The 23251-nt window shown below is 42.7% G+C and overlaps 1 protein-coding gene across 1 annotated transcript in view; it reads right to left on the bottom strand.

Moving 5' to 3' along the window:
- Positions 1-23251, bottom strand: part of TTC7A (tetratricopeptide repeat domain 7A) — a 276147-nt gene that overhangs the window by 29678 nt on the left and 223218 nt on the right. Inside the window, exon 19 of the mRNA XM_060247872.1 lies at positions 20732-20934. Coding sequence (XP_060103855.1) covers positions 20732-20934 — 203 coding nt within the window. The remainder of the gene's footprint in view (positions 1-20731; positions 20935-23251) is intronic.

Below are 23251 nucleotides of genomic sequence, written 5' to 3'. Positions count from 1 at the left end.
TGCAGTGCTAGATGTGCTGCATCCAGGCATGTGGGAGTCCATGTCTGTAAACTAATTTGGAAAGCCCTGAGAATGTTAACTGACATCACTGATGTAGACTGGAGCTGTAACTGTGGTTCTATGATAGAATGAACTCAAACATTTTGAACTGCATTGGCAACAATAACTGTGCAATGTACACCAGAAGCATTCAGATATTTTCCTGTGTATGTGTAATTAATTTTGCATGGACACTCAAGACTAATTACTCCTTAATACTAATTAATCAACCCACTGCACTTCTCATAAGGCAGATAGGTTTTTCCTACACTTTCAGGACTGACCACCTCCCATGATAATCACAGGGCTGCTGCTCAGCCTGATAGCCCTCTGGGAAAGAATTCTTCCCTGCCAAAGAAGATAGTAAAACTGACATGCACGTCGATTGTGTATTTCCTCACCTCCACTCACATCACTGGCAAAGATGGAGAAACACAACGCGATGCCATCAGGATACAGACAAGTCATAATACATGTTACAAAGATCAAAAATTCACCATGAGGTTGCCATTTATATGTTTATCATAACATATAGTTCTGCCACTGATATAACATTATGCATGGATTGGGGATTTAAATCTGTGTTAGAAATCATAAGTAGAGAACCAAGAAGTGAAAATTATTCTGGATTAATTAAAGGTATGGACTTGTGTCATTGACATCTGTCTGCTAAAATGTATTTTTAAAAGTATCTTAAACTGGAAATGTTTGCTCCCATTTCTACTTGTTGTGGCTCCCAATTCCTCTCAAGGGCCTTTTCTCCCATCCAGCCTCGCAAGCAGCTGCTTGTGGCAGCATCCTAAGGCTGAAGAATCTAGGATCACTGTTGTTGTGCTGGTGGCAGCTTAGCAGTAAAGTGCAATTCTGCACTTGTTGGCATGATGCAACTGAATTGCAGAATACTTCACTTTATGGCATGCTGGGCTTGGCTGCCATTCAAAAAGCTGAATCAATTTACTGTGCACTGGATAATCTACAGCTGGGTTTTAAAGGTCTACTCCTTCGAACAGCTAATGAATCAAAATGGTTCTCTTTATATTCTTCAAGTGTACACCAGGGCAAGAAGGCTGCTGAGAAATGTAGTGAGGAAGAATGTCCTTGAACAAAGATAGCCAGAGCAATTCATAATTACAGTATAGGGATGCCATGTCTGACTCAAGAAATATCCGGGGACTTTGGGGGTGGAGCTAGGAGCAATGGTGTGTCAAACACGACTGAATTCCAAAAGGAGTTCTGGCCATCACATTTAGAGGGACTGCACACCTTTTAAATGTCTTCCCTCAATTTGAAATACTGGAAGATAGGGGCATCTTCTTTTGGGGCTCATAGAACTGAACCCACGGTCCAATCTTTTTTAAACTTGTGGGGGTTTTGAGGAGAGGCACCAGATACTATGCTGAAAATTTGGTGCCTCTGCCTCAAAAAAAACAGCCCCTCCCTCGAGGCCCAGATACCCATTCATTAGTTTTTCATTATCTATCCATCATACTTATGAGAACCAATCTCCATAGGGTATAATGGAGTGCCCAGCAGACATTTCCCTCCCCCTCATTGCTTTTTGATAACCCTGAAGTGGGGGAGGGCCTCCAAAATGGGGGATCAACTGCCCCCACTGGAGATTGACAACCCTATTAATACAGTAGTTTATAACATTATTATTTTTGCAGTCAAGAACACAAAACTAGACTTCAATGAACAATGCTGAAACTCTGCAAAGCTGTTTGTTAGAATGTTGTGAGAATGCCAAACAAGTCACAGAGAATCCTAAACTTTTAATTTCCCCCTCTCTCTTCCTGGGAAGAGCACAAAAAGAAAACTCCATAGTTTTAGCTATTTTCCCCTCTGTACCTCCTATCATGATTTCCTGCTAGATTAATGGTAATTATTCCCCCACCACCACCATGTTAATGGTAATTCTAGCTGCTGATGAATGTGATCAGAATAAAATATCTCACACTTGTTCCTAACAGCCACGATGTTGCTCAGTCACAAAGTTTATTGCATTGATTGCCTGCTGTGAATGAATAGTGGCTTGGAACATAAGAACATAAAAGAAGTCATGTTGGATCAGGCCAATGACCCATCCAGTCCAACACTCTGTCAGACAGTGGCCAAAAAACCCAGATGCCATCAGGTGGTCCACCAGTGGGGCCAGGACACTAGAAACCCTCCTACTGTTGCCCCCCCCCCCACAAGCACCAAGAATAGAGAGCATCACTTGCCCCAGACAGAGAGTTCCATCTATAGATAAGTAGTCCCCTGTGCAAGCACCGAGTTGTTACTGACCCCTGGGGTGACGTCACATCATAACATTTTCTTGGCAGACTTTTTATGGGGTGGTTTGCCATTGCCTTCCCTTGTCATCTACACTTCACCCCCAGCAAGCTGGGTACTCATTCTACTGACCTCGGAAGGATGGAAGGCTAAGTCAACCTTAAGCTGGCTACCTGAACCCAGCTTCTGCTGGGATTAAACTCAGGTTGTGAGCAGAGCTTGGACTGCAGTACTGCAGTTTACCACTCTGCACCATGGGGTTCCTAGCCACTGATGGACTTTTGCTCCATATGTTTATCCAACCCCATCTTGAAGCCTACCACTCTTACTAAGCCATCATTGAGTACCTCACTTAAAGCAGGTCATGATATGTAGAACTCCACAAACCCCTGCAATAAATTGTATCTGTTAGAAGGAGAGGTTCTGTTGCAATTTCTGCAGCAATAGATGGCAGCAGTTCCCCCCTACTTATATAAGTGAAGGCTCACCCCTGAACAGTGGAATCCTTACCCCCAAAGACTTTTGCATAAATGCATCTACAACATAATTTTCAAACAAATATGAAACCAGTTTAGCTATAGCAGCTTTCTACAAACTACCCTGGGAACTGTAGGTTTGTTGAAATAGTGACAATTTTTTAAATTAAAAAAAGAGGCCTAGAAGCATTGCAATATTATTCTTGCAAGGGTATCTGTGATTTTTCGATAAGACTGCTGGGCTTAAGCACTGTTACATTACAACACCTTAAAAACAGAATCCAAAGTTTTCAAGATTCTGTCCAACAGCAAATTCCAGTGATGCATGACCAGATCAAAGTCATCTAAAATTTCCAGAGCTATGCAGGAACAGAGTTCCTACATTCAATTTGCTATCCATTTTCTATCAAAACTGTTGGTAAGGAAGTCTCAGCAAGGAATCTCTCTCTCTTCATTTGACACTCTGGGGGAGGCTGTAAGCCATTGCTATTTAAGGAGGCCTTTGATTAATTCGTTTATTTACTTTCTCCATCATAGTAGCAGGAAACCTGTCAGGCATGCAGTACTATATTGATCCAATCATTAGGATGTTTCAATCAGCATTGCCATTAATGGCAGCAAGACTACTAAGACTTAATTCTGTCACTGCACATCTACAGGAGCCCAGGCTGCAAACCTAAGAAACCATTCCTGGGTGTAAGAAAATGGGACTCACTGTTGGGAAGACCTGTTTAGTATTATTCCCTTTGATGCTAACCAGCTAAAGAAGCAGCTGGTCTGGGTGGATCTGCTGTAAGCATAACAAAAAGGGATGAAAAAAGCAATCTTTGTCCATCTTTAACAAGAGCTTACAACCCCCCCCCCCCCAACCTTCCTGCAAATTGTGGAGCTAAACAGCCATGAAATGCAAGAAGTACAGTCTGTGACATTTCCATGGGGATAGCACTTCATGCGTCTGATTAAATGTTCACAAAAGATTAAGCCACAACAAGGCTGAACTCGCATGTGCATTGTAAAGTGCAAAAAGGATAAAATGTGATTGCCAAGCAACCTTCTTGTGATCCAGAAACTTGATACAAGTGCATTTACAATTGCCTTTGTGTTTCTGGGACATGCACAGCAGCAGTGAGAGAGGGGCTGAAAAGCATTTTAAAGGGCACATGAGAATGTCTAAATCGGTTTTTCTTTAAAGTGCTATAGCTGTGCTGTTTTTACTGTAGCAGATTAACATGGCTATCCCTTTGCACATGGAACTAGGACAGGGGAGATCTAGATTCCAAATGCAGCTCAGTCAAAAGATTGGCTGTAAAGAGAAATCTGACATGTCACGATTTCAGCCATTTATTCATCCTCTAAAGATCTCAACATTTATTTGGCCTGTAAAGATCTCAAGGAAGCAAACCTAGGGCTGTTTTATTTATTATTACATTTCTATCTTATCCTTACTTCTGGAAGTTCAGTGGAGTATGCATCATATACTACCCTTTGATCAATACAACCACCCTGTGAGGTACGTTAGGCTGAGAGATACTGGCCTGAGTTTACCCAGTGAGCTCCATTTGGTCCAACTAAAGAAATATCTGGGGACTTTGGGGGTGGATCCAGGAGACTTTAGAGCAAGGAGCAAGGCTGTGACAAGCATGATTGAACTCCAAAAGGAGTTCTGGCAATCACATTTAAAGGGACTGTGCTCCTTTTAAACGCTTTCCTTTCATAGGAAATAATGGAGAATGGGGGCACCTTCTTTGGGGGCTCATAGAATTGGACCCCCTCAGTCAATCTTTTTGAAACTTAGGGAGTGTTTTGGGAGAGGCACTGGATGCTATGTTGAAATTTTGGTGCCTCTACCTAAAAAAACCCAGTCCCTCTGGAGCCCCAGGGACCCATGGATCAATTATCCATTATCTCCATAAGGTATAATGGAATGCCTGGCAGATATTTCCCTCCCTCTCACTTTCTGATAACCCTAAAGTGAGGGAAGGGTCTCCAAACCAGGGGACCCCCTGCCCTCAACTGAGGATTGGCAACCCTAGCTCCATTGCTCCATTGAGTGAGAACTTGAACCTGGGTCTCCCCAGTCTCAGCCAGGCATCCTGACCACTATAAAGCAATGACTCTGGTTATCCTATTCAGGGCTTGGCCTTTGAACAGGGGCAGGAGGGAATAACATGAAAGGAGAGAGTTGCCTGTGAATTGTCAGAGTGCTTCTCTCTTCCTGTCTGCATTACAAGCTTTATCTGTTAATACAGCAGGGGTGGCCAATGGTAGCGCTCCAGATGTTTTTTTGCCTACAGCTCCCATCAGCCCCAGCCAGCACGGCCAATGGCTGGGGCTGATGGGAGTTGTAGGTAAAAACATCTGGAGAGCTACCGTTGGCCACCCCTGCTATACAGGAACCCTGCCTCCTTTAGCTGTTTATATAGTGGCTTTTTTAGCCCCACAGGAGCCCCTCAAGGTAGTACATTTAAGAATGTATTCTAAAAGACATTTTTTAAAAAACACAAACAGCAACACCTTATAGAGCTCAAAAAGAAGGGGGGGAATGCAAGCCAAACTGTGCACTGGTGCAAGAATTCATAAAGCAGGTTTTCCAACTCATCATCACTCAGGGAAGAATCCTAAGCAGGTCTACTCAGAGGTGAGTCTCCCATATTATTAAATTTGGCTTACTTCCAGGTTAGCATCCTTAGAATTGCAGTGTAAATCCATTATCTGAGCTTTATAATTAAAGATACCAGCTTGGGGGAGGGGAGAGGAACACAATGGTGAAAACAGATTATTTAAACTATGAAATCAAGTAACCTGGATACGCAAATATCTACTAAATGGATCAGTTCTCATAGGAGCCAGCTAGCAACAGGACCCAGTGTAGTGCTATGAGGCTGTGGCAACGAGGTTAGCTGTACGTTGAAAGAACCAGGTCTTTTCCCAGAGCTATTTGCAATTAGAGTGGCTGCTGCATTGCCTTTCCAGCTGAACCACAATCACAGTGCTGGAGAAAACAGAGGATGCTCTTTCTAGCCTTCTGAGCTTTTTTGCACGCCTCAAGAAATAATTGCTTTATCAAGGTTCTGCCTCATCTTTTTTTTTGTAAGACATGTTTTCTGATTCCCTCAATCTATAATTAATTAAGGTGCTTTTTAAAATAAGGCACACAGGAATTAGAAAGGACACATCAGTTTCTCACAGTTGCTCCCCATCCCCTGCCCAGTCTTGTGTAGAGATAAGAGATTTATACATCCCCAGCGGCAGTATGTGTGTTCTATCCATGTAAGAGACAGATATGTATATACACACAAAATGATATGGCACAGGAAACCCAAACATCATTATTTCCTTGTTTTTTGTAGCTTATTACTATAATTAATACAGTCCAGGAATTTACAAAGCTGCCTTAATATTGAATCAGAGCACTGCTCCCACCACAGTATTTTCCAACCAGAAGCCATTCTGAAGAGTCTCATACAGAGATCTTCTCCAAACAACCTACCTGAAACCTTTTAACTGGGCCCGAGATCTTCTGCATGCATGCAGAACACATACTTTATCCCTAAACTATGATCCTTCTCACTGAATGATACTAAGCACTTTACAAGCTCTCCTAAACATAGAGCTATGCAGGATAAGGAATCCAAAATGTTCTGTATTTTCTCTCTCTCTCTGTCTCTCACACACAAGAACTCATTCAGTTTCTCTCCAGGCTAAAATATGACACTATCACCACACTGTTACAATGTCTGACATGTGATTTCAAAACATTTTTTAAAAGGGCAAAGATAAGAAATAGTCCTATACAATCAACATTATCAGCTGAAGAATTCTGTCCAAAAGTGTGTGACATTTGACATATGCTGCACTTGTGGTCTTGTAGAAATGAGCTACAGTTCCTGTGAAACTGCTGTTACTACCTCTTCATAATTAGGTCAGTGCTCCCCAGTGGCAAGATAGTTCATTCCTCCCAGGAATAAGGATGCACAGGCTTGAATTTTAATGATATAGGGATTCATGCACAGATGTGCTTTGGGAGCATCTGTAGAATCCATGGCCAGCCTGCTGCACCATCTTTTCTTGAGTGTTCTTTCTCGGTGTGCATTAATTCAAGGGCTAACTAATCCCCTTCTTGCTGATGCTGCTGTTCTGCCCTCATGCACAGTCAAACATCAGTTCTTTTCTCAAGAGGAAAAAAATCCAACGTGGTTCCATTCTATTTTCTTATTTTACATTTGTCCTTTAAAGGATGAGCTGGTTAATTGCTCTGTTCTTGGGACTAATCTATTCCCTAGACAGTATTCTGGGGACAGGGACAATCTGACTCCCTCACAGATGGTGGGGTTCTCTAATAAGGTTGGTATCCAGGTGGCAAGAGGTCATTAGAAATGCATGTGCTTCGTGAATGATTCCTCTCAAGAAACAGATTGCCAAGTACAGTTACATTACCAGGGTGACACACTTCTGCATACTACACTCACAAATGGCACCAGGGATGTACTATCTTAGAGGAATTGGCTTAAATGGCTGATTTTTACAGTAACAGATTTAACAACACTTTATGTGTTTGTGTTTATTATGGGAACATAATGGAAAGATGGCAAATTAAAGGTGCAACATGAAAAAGAGGAGACCTGATATGCCCAGACTTGACACTTGATGGTGACCCACATGATTTTGTTTACACTCATCCAAGATGTCATTATGTTAGGAGGCAGGGTTATGATATAGATAAAATCAAGTGATTTGCCAAAGCTAATCAGATGTGAGCAAATGAGGCTGAGGGCAGCTAAGCTAAAGAACAAAGAAAGCAGTTGAGAAAAACATCAACATCCAAACATTTAATATATCTGCAACAATGTTTTTCTTTAAAGAATGAGATACCTTTTTTGACATTAACAAAACTGACTAGAAAGTGGCAAGTAGTTCTGCCTTGGCTTTAGTTTTTGTCATTTTTCTCTGATGAGATTCACTTACACATTTCATTTATCTTGTCTTAACCTAAGGGCAAATCCACATTGGATTTTTTTTTAAATGTATACATAGAAAGTTCACATTGTTTTCAACCAAACCAATTCATTCAATAAGGGAAAGCTATTAGTTCTGGCTTGATGTTTATTGACAATATGACTGAGCTGCTAGGATTAATGACCCTTTTGACTCAATTTTTCTATGTTGTGATTCATAAAGAAAACTCTCATCTAATTTGTCACAGAAGACTGTCATGCCACATTGTGTTTCACCAGAGATAGCCCAGTAAACTCTGTTTCTATGAGAAAGGCGGACTATAAATGAAGTATATAAATAAACTGAATCCATTATTTTATATACATGAACAAAAATACTGGCAACCAACCAAATGCAAACCAACCAAAAAAAAATCAACTGGAAAAGCCACCAACCACAGAATAGAAACATAATTCTTATGTAATGTAAATGTGAACATTGCCTGCATTTTGACAACTAGTAATTATGGTGTGGAGAACTGGATCATGTTCAAGGTCTTAGTTCTGACTTTTAAGGTTCTTAGCTGTCAGGGACCCACATACCTTCAGGACCATCTCTCTTGTTATGCCCCCAAGAAATAAAAACCTTCTTGTGATCTCCCACCCAAGAGAGATCTGGCTGTCCACAGGGCTTTTTTTGGCTCTGGTCCCCACATAGTGGAACTCTTTGATGGAGAACATCTGTGCCCTATGGGATTTGTTATCTTTCTGCAGGGCATGCAAGGCAGAGATGTTCTACCAGGCATTTGGTTGAGGACAAGATACATAATTTGGCACTCTCATACCTCCATTCTCCACTTTTAGCATCAATGTGTGCTTGTGATATGATCCGTCTTTTTTGGCCTGGCCTGGTTACATTACAGTATACCATAGAGTATGTGCTTCAGGGTGGCTGTTTTCTGTAGGAGAAGTGATCTGACTTCAGCTTTCCATCGCCTTCCCTCTCCCTGCAGCCTCTACCTAGGAAAAGGACAGCCTTTCTCCACAGTGTGAACCAAAGCGGGAGGAAAGTGACCTCAGCAGGGTATAATGACACAGAGTGCACCATTTTTCCAGGGCAGCTGATTTCTGCCATCTGGAAAATAGTTGTAATTCTTAATGATCTCCAGTCCTCACCTGGAGATTGGCAACAATGGTTCCCAAAGAGGAAATGGCTGGTTTGGAGGCTGGAGACTATGGCATTGTACCTGTCAACCTACCTTTATCTGCCCTCTGACTTCAGATTTCCATTTCTCCCCTCTCCCTGCAGCCTCTACTTAGGAAAAGTAGTCTTTCTCTGCAGTGAGGACTAAAGCAGGTTCCATCATTCTCCTCTCCCCTTTTGATCTGCACAACAGCCCTGTCAGGTAGGTTAGACTGAAAGTCTGTGACTCTGTCTGAAATCACCCAGTCAACTTCCACAGCAAGAACTGGGGTCTGGCAGATGCTCCTCTGAAGTGCTAACTACTACTTCACACTGGCTGTCATGGGGTGCTCCTGCTAATAGGAGCAATCAGCCAGGCCTAGTTAAGTCATGCCAGTCAGGTGGCATCAAGTCACTCAGATGGTGCTGCCAGGCCTAGGGTAGCCAACCTCCAGCTGGCAGCAGCAAATTAGAGCATGCGTAGATCCATGTTATAAAGAGTAGAGCTGTGGCTTTGTGTAACATCCTTTTAAAAGTGGTTCCTTATCCTCTCCACACCATCATGAGTGGAACACTAAGGAATTAAAGACTTCACCCACGTCTTCACTAAGTCCTATTTGAAGAGGCTTTCATTCTTTGTGACTGTTGAGAGATTTTGTGGGAAAAATTTTAAGAAAGTTCAGTGTTCCTTAGTTCTGTTTTTGTTTAATCTCACTAAACATGCATATTTACACGCTTTGCGTGAAAGTCTCATTTCTTCTGGTGGTTATCTTATATTGTTTAACCTCCAGGTGGAGCCTGACAATCTCCTGGTATCATAATTCATAACTGAACTCCAAACAGAGATCTCTCCTCCTGGAGAAAATAACTGCTTTGAAGGGTGTATTCTATGGTATTATATTCAGTTGAGAGCTGTCCCCTCCCCAGGTTCTTCCATAGACTCCACCACAAAATCTCCAGGAATTTCCCACCAACCTGGAACTGTCAAGCCTAGTTAGGACTGGCCCCAATGAGTTCTGCCTCAAAGGCCAAAATAGGCCTGGAAAGGGCCTTCTCCCTCTGCCTCATCGACAGAACCAAGCTTGGAATGCTATGGTTGCCTAGCAATAGCCACTGAGGGAAAATGGAGGTCTTGGCAGGATGGGCCAGTAAGACGCAAAGACAGCTTCCCCAGTGGCCCAATTCTCATCTGTCCTGAGGCTGGAGGGATTGAGTGATATGTGGCTCAGCCAAAGGGAGGGCAGGTGAGTCATCTCCAGTACAACTTGGCTTTTATATCTATAGGATGATAGCTAAATGGAACCTCATGGTTCTGAGGTATGATGCTTCTGTATACTAGTTGCAGGAGGGTATTTGCTAATTTTGATGCCTGGCTCAGTAGAGCAAATAACAGCTACATGGGGCCACTTCAGTTCAGGAAAATGATATGTGTGGAAATGCTTAACCTCCCCTGTGCCACAGTACTGATTTGAACTGGGATGATGTGGACCTACTTTTTTTATTGGGCGGTGTGGGGGGGAGACTTGGAAGTGTTATACATGGCACTTCCAGCATCGTCTGGTTTTGTTCTAAGCATACAGAAGATCAGGGAACTGGCTCCCTATCTTAAAAGTGGAAGGCATACACTCCGTTTGTTTCAAATGCACCCTCCCAAAATGTACAGAATGAGTACATACAACACATATACAATGCAGGCTCACTCAATGAAAAGCTGATATTGACTGAGACTGCCTATTACACACATAGTGGAAATTCCAGGCTTGTCTTCATGTAATACAGAAAAAGCTCTTTAAAAGTCAGGATCTCTCAGTCCTAATCTGTCATTCAGTTTGACTCTGCTACAAATAAACTTCTCTACAAAAGCACGTACTTGTGTCAAGAATGATAATGTGGCCTTCAACAATGCAGTGGCGTTGAAGACAGTGTGGATGCCCACATCATGGCTTTTGATTCACAATCTTCATTGTGGATAGTTTCAGGTGGGCAGTAGAACAGCTGGATTTGAGTCCAGGAGCATCTTAGAGACCAACAAGATTTTCAGTATATAAACTTTTCCATTCTGGTAACCTCTCATTGTAATTGCTGGAAGCATTAAAAAAACCCTCAAAGAAACAAAACTCATTGTTCTTTTCTAAAATGCTTTTAGGTGCTGGTAAGAATGTAAATGCCTTTTCACCTACCAAATATCTTTCTTCACTTCTCAGCTGAATTGCAATTCTGTCTCTTAAAGATCAAGACCAAATTATACATCAAGGGTGGCCAACAGTAGCTCTCCAGATGTTTTTTGCCTACAACTCCCATCAGCCCCAGCCATTGGCCATGCTGGGTAGGGCTGATGGGAGTTGTAGGCAAAAAACATCTGGAGAGCTACCGTTGGCCACCCCTGTTATACATGATGACAGTAGACTCCTGTTTAAACACAGAGGGTGGAGTGTGATTTAAAAGACCAAATGGACGTGTGGTTGGAGAGTACTAAATCCTCTCCTAATTCATAGCTTTCAACCCCTTCAGGAGCTTTTAACATAGCTGGGCTCACTTTTGGGATCAGAGCCCGGTCGTTAGAGAAGTCCTTGTGGGACTGACTGCAAGGCAACAAGTGCTAAGTGAGTGGAGGGTTCAGTACCCTGTCTACATGCCATTTGAAAATCCATCTCTGCCCCCTGCCCCCCCACCGCTCTTTACCTTGGAATGAGGCAGACCTCCCATAAAATCCTGCATCTTTCTGCATCAGATATGATATTCCCCAGGATGCTTTAACAATTTTCCCTGTGCATGGAAAAACTGGTTTTGTCCTCTAACATTCAGAGGCAACAAAATTCATTGTTATCATAACTTGAAAACAAGTGTACCTTGATCACAATTTTTACTGAGGAGAAAAATCTCCCCCCCACCCCGTCTTTTTGTGCCCTATTACCCAGAGTAAAAGAGCACTGCTTCAAATGCTTTAGACATCTGTTTCTGCTTCCCCTTTCCTTCTCAGCACTGCAGAGACAATTTATCAGCATGATGGCTGGCTGGAAGGCAGGCAGGACACTGCAGTCAAGCTAGTGCAGATGGCTGTGGGGAAAAAATCCTGAAATAAATTAATGTAAGCCTATTTTCAGTTGCAGTCGCTGTTCTATTTCATACGTAACCCTGATCATAATGATTTGCTGATTAATCAGCATGCACAGAAGTCAAAACGTGATTTGATGGAGCCAAAAAGTGGGGTGGATCCAACTATTTTCCAAAGAGCTTTCTTTCAACTTAAGTAGCTCTTCTGTTGAAGGAAGAGCCATTGTTCAGTGGAGTGGGAGGACAGGGGTAGGAACCACCCTACAATGCCTTATTCATGTTCCAGGCTGAGAATGGAAAAGAAGTTATGGCTGCCCCTCACACTCCCCTCCCTCAGAGGTAGATTTTCTCTCCCTCCAAAATGTTGTTCCCTTCTGTGACACCCCAAGTAATGTGGTTTTCTTCTTTGTCTTTAAAAGACTGTCTGTCCCACCCTGTCACAGAGATATAATTTGGTTTTTAGCCCAGCACTGGAACCTGAAGGAAGAATAAGAAGCCCTCTTGGGTTCAACCCCTTCAAATGGCACTTGAGATTATATAAAAGGCATAAAAGTCAAACAGAACAAAAGATTTTATTTAAAACACAGAGGAAGGTCAAGTGTAATCAGGAGTTGTTATCTTCGAGACAAAAATCAGTACAGACTGTAATTCTTTATAGAGGCAAATGAGAGTTATTGAAGATTATTTTCATGGTTATTGAGATCTTAATATCAAGAGGCTTTCCCCCTGTGTTTTCCAAACACTACAATACTTCTTAATAGAGTTTCCTGTTTCTCCTGTTACTTCCTTCTTTCAGTACCTAACTCCCTTCCTTTTAATCCTTAATTTCTGTCTAGCTCTTGAGGTGTCTCAAACCAGTTTCCCTTCACAACAGAGCAGGGATCTCCTCCTCCAAGAGATAACTCTCCTTGTTTAACTGGGTAGGGATTCTTCTTATTTCCCTAGAAGATATATCCCTTTTCCTTTGGCTTGAATGGAAGTCTCATCTCACTACCCAACAATCTTGTCATATCTAATTACCAATTTTTGTGTCTGAGTAAAACTGCTTTTAGCACAGGCTGAGACTCAGGGTGCAATCACACTTGGAATTTGCTACGGCCATCTCTCAGCTTTGAAAAAACTGGTGCTCTTTGATGTGTGATGCAGCAATCACACAGTCCCCGCCCTGCTGCTAGGAGAAGCACGGGCCACACGCACACAAAAGGAGCATTCAGATTGCTCCTGCAAATGTGGGCCATGTGCATCACGTGCCTCAGCTGTTCAGACAGCTGGGAAATGTGCCATGCATGTGCTTCAGAGTTTTGCTTCCAAGAAGTTCCCAGTGGCTGTTTAATCCAGTCCAGCCCATCCTTCAACGAGGTAAGGATGGGCGGGGCACGGGGGGCAGTTGTGCACATGTGATTGCGCCTGTTCAATCTGGAGGGGAGGGGTGGCTAGGGCAGACCTACTCTCTTATGTGATTGCGCCCCCAGACTCTTTCAGTTCTTCAGCAGAATTGTTCTCCAGAGCAGATTTTCAACAGTTAATATACAGAATCGCCTCTCTTCTCTCAAATCAGGAATCTGTCAGAATGCCCATTCTCCCTCAGCACCCAGCTAATCAAAATTTCTGCCCTTAGCTGGTGGTAGAGTGCTTGGAGTAGACTGTCACTCAGTTCTTGAGGAGGTTTAACTCTTCACCTCCCAATACTCCGATAGTGCAGCATTTTGAAGCCTGTTTTAAGGGCTGTCCATCACAGAAATCCATGGATTAAGGCAGAGGAGTCAAACTAGGGCTGCCTATCCCCAGGTCAGCATGCAACAAGAAAAAGTCACATGCACAGGAGACCAGGAGAAAAAGCAAACAACCTATATGGTAACCTATATTATTAAATTGATTGTTTTATAGGCAAAAAGCAATAGCTTGGATAAAGCTTCAATGCAAAACAGGAGTACAGACCGGTTATGCCTGTTAGCTGGTGCTGGTACTTTCAGCTGTTGTTGAAGTAATGTTGCTTGCATTAAGCAAACCCAGATATAATATTTTTTGCCATCAATAAAGAAATTGGACTTTAAAAAGTTATTTGTGAAGCACTCTTTATTGTAACTGTAATAAGAACAAATTAATCAGAAGCATATAGTGTTTGCTTTTTCTCCTAATCCCCAGGTGAGGGCAGAGGCTCCCCTGGTTTGGAGGCCCTCCCCCCACTTCAGAATCATCGGAAAGTGTGTGTGTGTGGGAGTAGGAAATGTCTGCTGGGCACCCTATTATTCCCTATGGAGACCAATTCCCACAGGGTATAATGGAAAATTGATCTGTAGGTATCTGGGGCTCTGTGTGTGTGTGTTTTTTGAGTTAGAGGCACCAAATTTAAGAACATAAGAACATAAGAGAAGCCATGTTAGATCAGGCCAATGGCCCATCCAGTCCAACATTCTGTGTCACACAGCGGCCAAATACACACACACACACACTGTGGCTAATAGCCACTGATGGACCTCTGCTCCATATTTTTATCTAACCCCTTCTTGAAGGTGGCTATGCTTGTGGACGCCACCACCTCCTGTGGCAGTGAATTCCACATGTTAATCACCCTTTGGGTGAAGAAGTACTTCCTTTTATCCATCCAAATTTTCAGCATAGCATCAGCTGACTCTCCTCAAACTACCCTCCCCAAGTTTCAAAAAGATTGGACTAGAGGGCCCAATTCTATGATCCCCAAAAGAAGGTGCCCCTATCCTTCATTATTCCAAATGGAGGGAAGGCATATAAAAGGAGCGTGGTCCCTTTAAATTTGATGGCCAGAACTCCCTTCAGAGTTCAATTTTGCTCCTGGCTCCTCCCCCAAAATCCCCAGATATTTCTTGAGTCAAACTTGGCAACCCTATGTCAAACCCATTTGTTATGAGGGCTGGATCTGACAAGTCACATTGTTGGGTCAGGCCATGTGTGCCATAAAACATAATGTCAGGTAGTGGAGCTAGAAACTGTATAAAGTACAGCAGCTGGTAAACTTTGAATTGGTGTATCCTTACTGCAAGGCCCCATGGACTGAGAGTGAGGTGCAGAGGAAAAGGTAGACTAGAGAGGCAGCAGTGCAGCACTGGGCAGATGCTCTCACAATGCTTGACTGCTGCCGATGAGGATGTTCTGCCATGGTGAAGCCACAATGGAATGGTTCTGCTCACTCCCTCCTCAACACTTCCTTCCTTGCACCAGTTGCTTGCGGGCCACATGAGAGTCCTGGATGGGCTGGTTCTGGCCCCTGAGCCTTATGATTGACACCCATGGATTAGGGGAGCTAAATCTACCTGCCCCTTCCCTTGTGGTACTTAGCTGTTTTAAGCATTTTCCTCGTCCACCCATCTCACTTTCTGTTTTGGAGAAAAGTGTTTCAAGCAGTGGAATGCTCAAGGTATGACACTGGGAGAAGGAATATCTTCACTCTCTTTTAAATGTGAAAAAATGGACACTCTCATTAATATGTGAATGAGGCATGCACATAGCTGCCCCATCAAGTCTAGCTTGGCTTAGAGGATGAAAAGGTACTGCTATTTTTAGGATCTCAAGTTTTAGAGCAGACTTATGTATGATTTCTGATTCACCAAGCAAACCTTTGTTGTGGTATGCCAGGCACTAAAAAAGGCAGATATGCAAATCTGACTGACTGAGCCCCAACATAAATAGTGGGCAACATTCAGTTTCAGAGATCTGAAGTTGTGCAGGATGCACAGATGGGCTTGGGAGTATATAGGCTGCAGGAATGACTCTTCAAGAACAGTATTTCTTTCTGACCTCTTGGCTTGACTGTAGAGTTTCAGAATGTTCCATCTCCCACTGTTACAATCTATGGGCCAGAAATTGTCATCAAGGTCACGTCACCAAACTGCTTCCGATTGGGTCCTCCATCAGGTTGGCCCCTCTCCATTATTCTCCTCATCTAGCGGGCGGGTGCCAGTTAACATAGCAGTAACCTATCCTCATATGGTAGGCTAGCAGTGGTGCTGCTGCTTCTGCCTGCCATTGCAAACCTACCATGGTTTAATGCATAGTGGTGGCCCTCAGGAGTAGTTACAACTTGCCCATTCACCCAGTCAGCAGCCTGAGACTGGGGATGGTGGCAACAGTGACTCCTTCTGGACACAGACAGTTGGTTGCAATAGTGGCAAACAGCTACTGCTTCCTCCCTCAGCTTTCTGGAAAAGATGCTATATGTCACATGTGTGCACACCAGTGTTCCCTCTAAGCTGAGTTAATATAAACTAGCTCACAAATTTTTAGCCTCCAGCTCACACATTTTTGTCTTAGCTCAGGAAGGATGACCCCAGAGTGCAATAATTTATGCAGGAGCTCACAACTTTAATGCCAGTAGCTCACAAAGTAGAATATTTGCTCACAAGACTCTGTAGCTTAGAGGGAACATTGGTGTACACACACACCCCCAAATTCAGCAAGGGGAGAAGGCAGGTCCCATGCCTTCCGCAGATTGGCCCAAGAACTGCTTCTGGTACCAAGAGAAAGATCACAAGTGTTATGGGTTCTTCTGTGATGGAGGATTAGGGATTGACATTGAGCCTGGCCAAGTTGGCAGTGAGCCATTCTGGGATACCTGGGGCCCCAGAAGTCAAACAGCCCTACTTGCTCTTCAAAGTATCTTTGAAGAACTGTTCAGAAATACTAGGGAAACAAATGGAATTGACATCTGAAACTCTTCAGAGAAACTGTTTTTTCCCCCTTTTAATCTTTCAAATAACCCACTGATGGAGGATACAAATGATAAAAATGATTTAAATAGAAACAAACACTACTATGCTATGATTTTCAAAATTCCAAGCAATTAAATTGGTTTCAACACAACAATAATGAAAAAAGAGCTAAACTATATTAACACATCTTGAAGAAATGATTTATTTTGAAAGAAATGTCACTAATATACCACTGTTCAAAATATGCATTTTTTTAGTACTTAACTTCATTGTAAAACACATCCTTTCTGCCAACTTTGACCAACTTATGTTTGAAACTTACTTGAATCCCAATAGTAAACTCCTTGGGTATCATAGCTTTAGAAAGTGCTAACATTATTTTTAAAAAGACTCAAAGGGATGAGTTTTCTTAGAGGCAGTAACTAGGTACTGAGTGTCTAAAATAAATGGCACAGTGAACATTACCATGATTATAGAGTAATTCTTATTTTTATTCATATTGTTTACTCTTCTTAGAATGGTATAGAAAACCTAAGCAGAATTGTTTACTTCAGAATCCACCCTTCACCAAACAAAAATAAAAAGATAAAAAATGGGGAAACAGCTATGCCCCTCTCATTGTTTAAAACCAGTTTTGCATTTTAACAATAATACTTTATAATTCTTTTTCACAAACTACAGCAGAACTGCAGTTGTGCAAATGATTAGCTCTTCTTTTGGCTAAATGTTGGGTCATCTAAAAAGAAAATCTGCAGACATGCAGTCCATGGAGGAGCCACATAGGGATGGTATAGGAATGGCTGGAGAAGCAGTCCTCCCCCCATTTTAGGAGATGCATGATTATTCTTCAAAAAGAATCACCCCCCCCCCACAGTATTGAGGTACAAAAGGTAATGGCAACAAAACCACTCTTTTTGGGGGGAGGGCTTCAATGAAGTCTTTGAACCTGGCTGCTGCCTCCTCAATGAACTGTCTTTGGCTAGCCTCTCAACAGGAACCCCAAATGATGCTCCTCTGCATGGGTCTCTATAGCTGAGATTGCATTCAAGAAACAACAGAAGCAGAAAACAGCTGCTCATCTGCTTCTCTCCTGTACAATATTCAAATAAAACCCATGATTTTCAAGAACCATGTGAAACTTTCAATGCAGCTCCCAATGAATACCAGCTCCCATGGAGGTAGTTGACCACTGTGGTCTTTTTGTTTTCACATATATAAATACAGTACTGTTTCCTGGTAAACTGGCACTTAATTAGTGTCAGTACAATATTCTGTGACATGCCTTTCTGTGTTTTTCTCCAGGCTCATGTGAAGCAAGGATTTAAGAAAACAGATGTTGGGTTTTTTTTAAAAAAAATTAAGCAATTCCTCCTTTTCTTCTTTGAAGTGTTGCATTTGAAAGCAAATGTGCATATACAATAATATGAACTACAACCAGCTGCAGAAACATCTGAAGCGAGCTAGTATACTGTTGGTGGTGGTGCCACTTGAGGACAGCTTTCTTGTGCCCTGGGAGAATTTAAAAATTATTTATGGCCTTAGTATTGTATAGAACCTGACATATTAGCTTTCCTCATGGAGACAGACTTGAGGAGAGGAGTATCTCTAAGTAACTGATTCTTTCCATGATGCAGAAAATTGTACTGTATGTTTACTTCTGGGGGAAGAACTTCACACTGCACTTGACATGGGATGGCAGCTAAACACGGCATCTCTAAGTAAATCCCTCTCCCAAAGTAGACTCATGTCATCTACAGTGCAATGGCATCACAGTGCGCATTTCCCCACTCTTGCTCCAATTCTTTTGTGGCTTTCTGGTAGGGGGAGGGGAAACGCGCAATGTGATGACTTACCTGATTGGTGATTGGCACCTATAATGTAACGGCAAGAGATATGATTATAGGCTCCCAGATCTGTCATCAGAGGAGTAATATGCAGCAGGGAAGGCAAGAGGAAAATGGCTGTGTGTGTGTGTGTCTGCCCAGAACCAATTAGTCACAGCCACTGTTTTGATTGTAATCAAACCATTAGTTGCTTAATCACACTAATTATTCAATTAATTCTGTTAGACCTATTGTTAAGTACTTGAACTACAGCTAGACAAATGTTGCCTGACTAGATCCTAAGCATTCTACTGTAGTTACATTCCCAGAAGAAGGCTTTTCCTAACCCATTCTGTTGCATGTTTTAGTACTTTCCCCGCAAGAAATAGCTGCTGTAATTATCAAGCTTTTTATTTTATTTATTTATGGAATTTACATTCTGTCTTTTGGCATTCAGTCCTCAAGGTGACTCCTGTCAACCATATGTATACCCAATCCCTTCTCTGAACACCATTAAATTCCTTTTTAGCTCTAGCAATATGTACTGATGCTTTGTTTGTATGTCAATGAGTTTATGAGGCTTTCACCTTTTTATGAGGCCTTCTGTTTGTGATTGCAGCCTAACAGGTAGATATCCAATAAATAACATTTGAGATAAGCCTTGAGATGCAGCAAAGAGAAGAGTTTCACCTGTTCAAAATGGGTGGATATGTGTCAACTGAGACTTTTGTTTGTCAAACCACATTGGACTGAAAAAAAAAATCTCATTTTTAAAGCAAGGTAATGCCAAAGTTTAGAAATCTGATCATATTCCTGATGATGTCATTAGCAGTGCACAGAGTTGATGAATCGCCCTTTCCTTCTACTAGTTGCCCTGAGCCTGCTTCAGCAGGGAGGGCGGGATGCAAATCTAATAAAATAAGTAAATAAAAAATGGGTAGCTAGCAATGCTAGTTATAGGAAACATAAAAGAGGGTTGCAACATGGTAGGGTCCTACTAGATCACTTGGTTTTTCAATGCCTGAGTAGATGGAAGAGCACACACAATGCAAAACATGGTAAACCTGATTTAGTCCAGATGCCCCATCAAAAGGTACCAGAACTATAACTTGATCAGAGGCAGTATGGTATAGTGCTTAGAGTGATGGACTACAACTGGGGCAACTCGGGTTCAAATCTCCACTTTGCCCAAAACTCACTGGCAAAACTGGAAGAGTTTTGTGAAGCAAAACAAACTCAGCATAACCAAAAAGAAGAAGAAGAGGAGGAGGAGGAGACGATGACTGGATTTCCTTCTTGAACCATTTCCCTATTCTCTGAAGTATGCACTACTTCATTTGGGTAACTATTGAATAAGTGCCAGAATAGGGTACCAGAAATGATGGGAAGTGTTGTATTTTTGTGCTGAAATGACAATTCCACTCTAACTGCTTATAACCTTGATTCTCCTCAATAAATTACCTTTCATCCTTTTAACTGATTACTGACTCTGTTTTCCTTTCTAAGCCTGCTTGGAGTGCCACCACTTTCAGACCCAGACTTCTGGATATGCAGTATTTATTCTTCCTTGCTGCAGCCTGAAGCTACCGTAAGTCCAGTTCTTGCGGACAAGGAACTTTGCATGTGTTGCCCCAAGCACATTTGAGAACAACTCCTCTGCTAGCAGCCATGAGGAGTGCTGTCCAACTGGGTGGAACTCTGTTAAGCAAGAAATCCAGGAGCTGGGTTTTTATTTATTTTGTGTAAATATGTATAACCTCACATGAGTCCTATGCTAATTAGTGCTGGTACACCAGGGACAAACAGGCCCATCTACAGGGGAACTTTGTTTTGGAAACTGACTGGATCAGCTAACATTCCAAGCCCCAAAATAGGACTCTAGTACCCAAGCAGAAATTATTCTTTCTAACTCTCTAAAAGAATAGCTCACTGGAAACATAATGCAATTTTTTAAAATCAGCATTATTGCAGTAATCCTAAAATGGCACTGTAGGACAGGTATATTATTACCTTGATACTATATCTGGGGAGGGCCCAAGAGCCTAAATACATACTGTACTCACAGGGATTACAGTTTTCACAAAACATTAATCACCCCCCAAAAACATGCACTGTATCCCAGACTAGAATGCTGGGATTTCTGAGAATTCTTTTTCCATGGCCTTGCTTTGCAGAATACAACTGCTGAGAATGTGACTGTGTCTGCCTGACATGGCCACAGGGCACCCCGCCATAGCTGGTAGCTGGACCCTTGCACACTCACCAAGCAGTTCATGATTTCCACTCCATTTGGATTAACTGTTAGTGCTTCATCATACAATTGCTTAGCCTCCTCCAAGCTGCCGTTCATCTCTGCGAGCCTCCCACGCATGTACAGCACAGTGTGAGATGTGGGAAAGAGACTGGCTGCCTCCTGGATACAGAAGCCTGCTTCTTTGAGATGCTGTTGTTCCATGAACAGTTCAGCTACCAAAAAAAAAAAAGCAATTCATTTTAATGTGTTCCTAATCTTTATTCTGGCAAATGCAACTCAGAAACATTGAGAGTGTCAGTAGCTTAAGAATGGGATGCTGTCCAACAAGTAAAACGTACCTGTTTATGACATAACCATGAGCTTTCTGAAGTGTTGGGAACTGCATATTTTAAGGTCTTCTAATAGTGGCTTATTTATTGGCCATTTAATAAATCTGCTATTTGCTTCACTGAATGTAAGTACAAAGTAGCTTCTCTTTTGTCCTAGTGGTAGTTAGAGTGGCAGGGAATTCCAAATATGAGTATGAGGGAAAGTAAAACATCTGTGAGAGCCACCCATTGTACCCCAGGCCTGGTGGTTGGCCCATTTTCTCTATTCCCTCACACAACTTCACACTCAGCTCTCTTCTGTGCTTTGCTGTCATTTTTTCTCTGGCCTACACAGAAAGTGCCCTGGGAGCATCAGCCTCGACCTATTCTGCTTGCACTTTCCTGTCTTACCTGGCTCACAGGTATGGCTGCCATCCTTCACACGGAAACAAAGATAAGGAATAACTGTGCAGCAATAGCTACTTCCAGTGATACTCTGCTGTTATTCTTTAAATGGAGCCTGGGGCTCTCCCAGAACTACAGGTGATATCCCAACTGCAGAGGCTGGTTCCTCTGAAGCAAACGGCACTGGTGAAGGACAGACTCTATGGAATCACATCCCTCCTGAGCTCCCTTCTCTCCTCAAACTCAAGCCTCCCCAGCCTCTACCGCCAAATCTCCAGGAATTTCTCAAGCTAGAGGTGGCAATCCCAGTCACAGGGTTTTGTGTCTGTGGCCCAGCAACAGGGGTGGGGCCACTTGGGTGGCATTTCTAGAGCTGCTGTTCTTGCTAGTCCTCATTCTTTGCTACTTCCTCACAACCTTCCAGATAGTTCCAGTGTTAAACAAATAAAGCAATGACTGTTTTTTTGCATAGCCAGGTGTCCTCATTCCCCATGGCTGCTTCTCCCACTGCCTATGTACTGTGGCTGGAAAGTAAGTAATCTGGAGATCCCGGAAGAAGCTGCCTTATGCTTGTGTTTATCCAGACTGGCAGCAGTCTCCAAGGTCTGAGGCAGGGGTCCCTGGTATCTGAGATATTTCCCCTTTTTACTAGAAGTGAAAGGGACTGAACATAGAAACTCCTGCACGTGAATCATTTAGCCTATTACTACAAGCTATGAATTCTCTGCTTAGCCTTGTACTAGGACTGAAAAGGCTGCAGAATATGCTTAGCAACAGAAAATGTTACAAATGGAGAATTAAGGTGAAAATGCTTCTCATACACAATCCTACATAACATCATGAAGAACAAAACAAGCCAACCCTGCAAAATGAAATACACTGTTAACATTTAGCACTTTCTGTACGTTCTTGAAACCTCTACTGACATTAGCTCCATAATCCTCACAATCCTGTAAAATAGGTCATTGTCGGGGCTGGCAGTCTGAAGGCAAGCTGACACTAAGCAGGCTGTGGAGCCACAAAGCAGGCAGACAGTCAAGAGCAGTTCTGGCGGTATCTATGCAATAAGTTGCCCAGACCAAGAAGCCAGGCACATCAGAAGCTTTGTAGTGCCAGGTGGAACTCTGTTGCCTCCCATGTGTCACTGGGTCTCTTTTGAGCTGGCAGCTGCAACATTATCACCATTTGCAGGGGTGGCAGTGGAAAGTGCTATCAAGTTACAGCTGACATGGTAAGAGACGTTCAGAGGTGATTTGCCATTGTCTGCCTCTGCACAGCAACCTTGGACTTCCTTAGTGGTCTCCTTTCCAAGTGCTAATCAGAGCTGACCCTGCTTAGCCTCCAAGATCTGGTGAGATCAGGCTAGTCTGAGCTATCCAGGTCAGGGGAGGGCAGGCATGAGGGTGAAAAGCAAAAGAAAAACTCTGAAGGATCAGGCCAGCATTCCATCTAGTCCTGTTTCAAACAGTGATCACCCATTTATCCTTGAAGGACCACCGTCCAAGCCAAAGGCCTTCTCCTGAAGTTGCTTCCTAATTCTGATATTCAGAGCAGAGGATATGTTTCTGGATGTGGAGATTCCCTTTATTCATCATGCCAGCAGCCACTGATGGATCTCTTTTCTGGGTCCCTGAATTATGCTGCCAAAGTTTTTGGTCTGAGACTCCTTGTCCCTCATTCCATGTCATCCCATAGAGCACGACTGAAGTCTTTCTGATTCCAGAAATCAGCATGCAAGTGCTTAGGCAAGTTGCCGTTTGCTTCCTCCCCACAAAAACTGTGAACAGGACACAAATTCCAATTCAGGTGCCTGCAT

This window comes from Heteronotia binoei, chromosome 1 (genome assembly GCF_032191835.1).
Source record: "Heteronotia binoei isolate CCM8104 ecotype False Entrance Well chromosome 1, APGP_CSIRO_Hbin_v1, whole genome shotgun sequence".
Lineage (NCBI taxonomy): Eukaryota > Metazoa > Chordata > Lepidosauria > Squamata > Gekkonidae > Heteronotia > Heteronotia binoei.
This window is presented reverse-complemented; position numbering and strand designations above follow the sequence as displayed.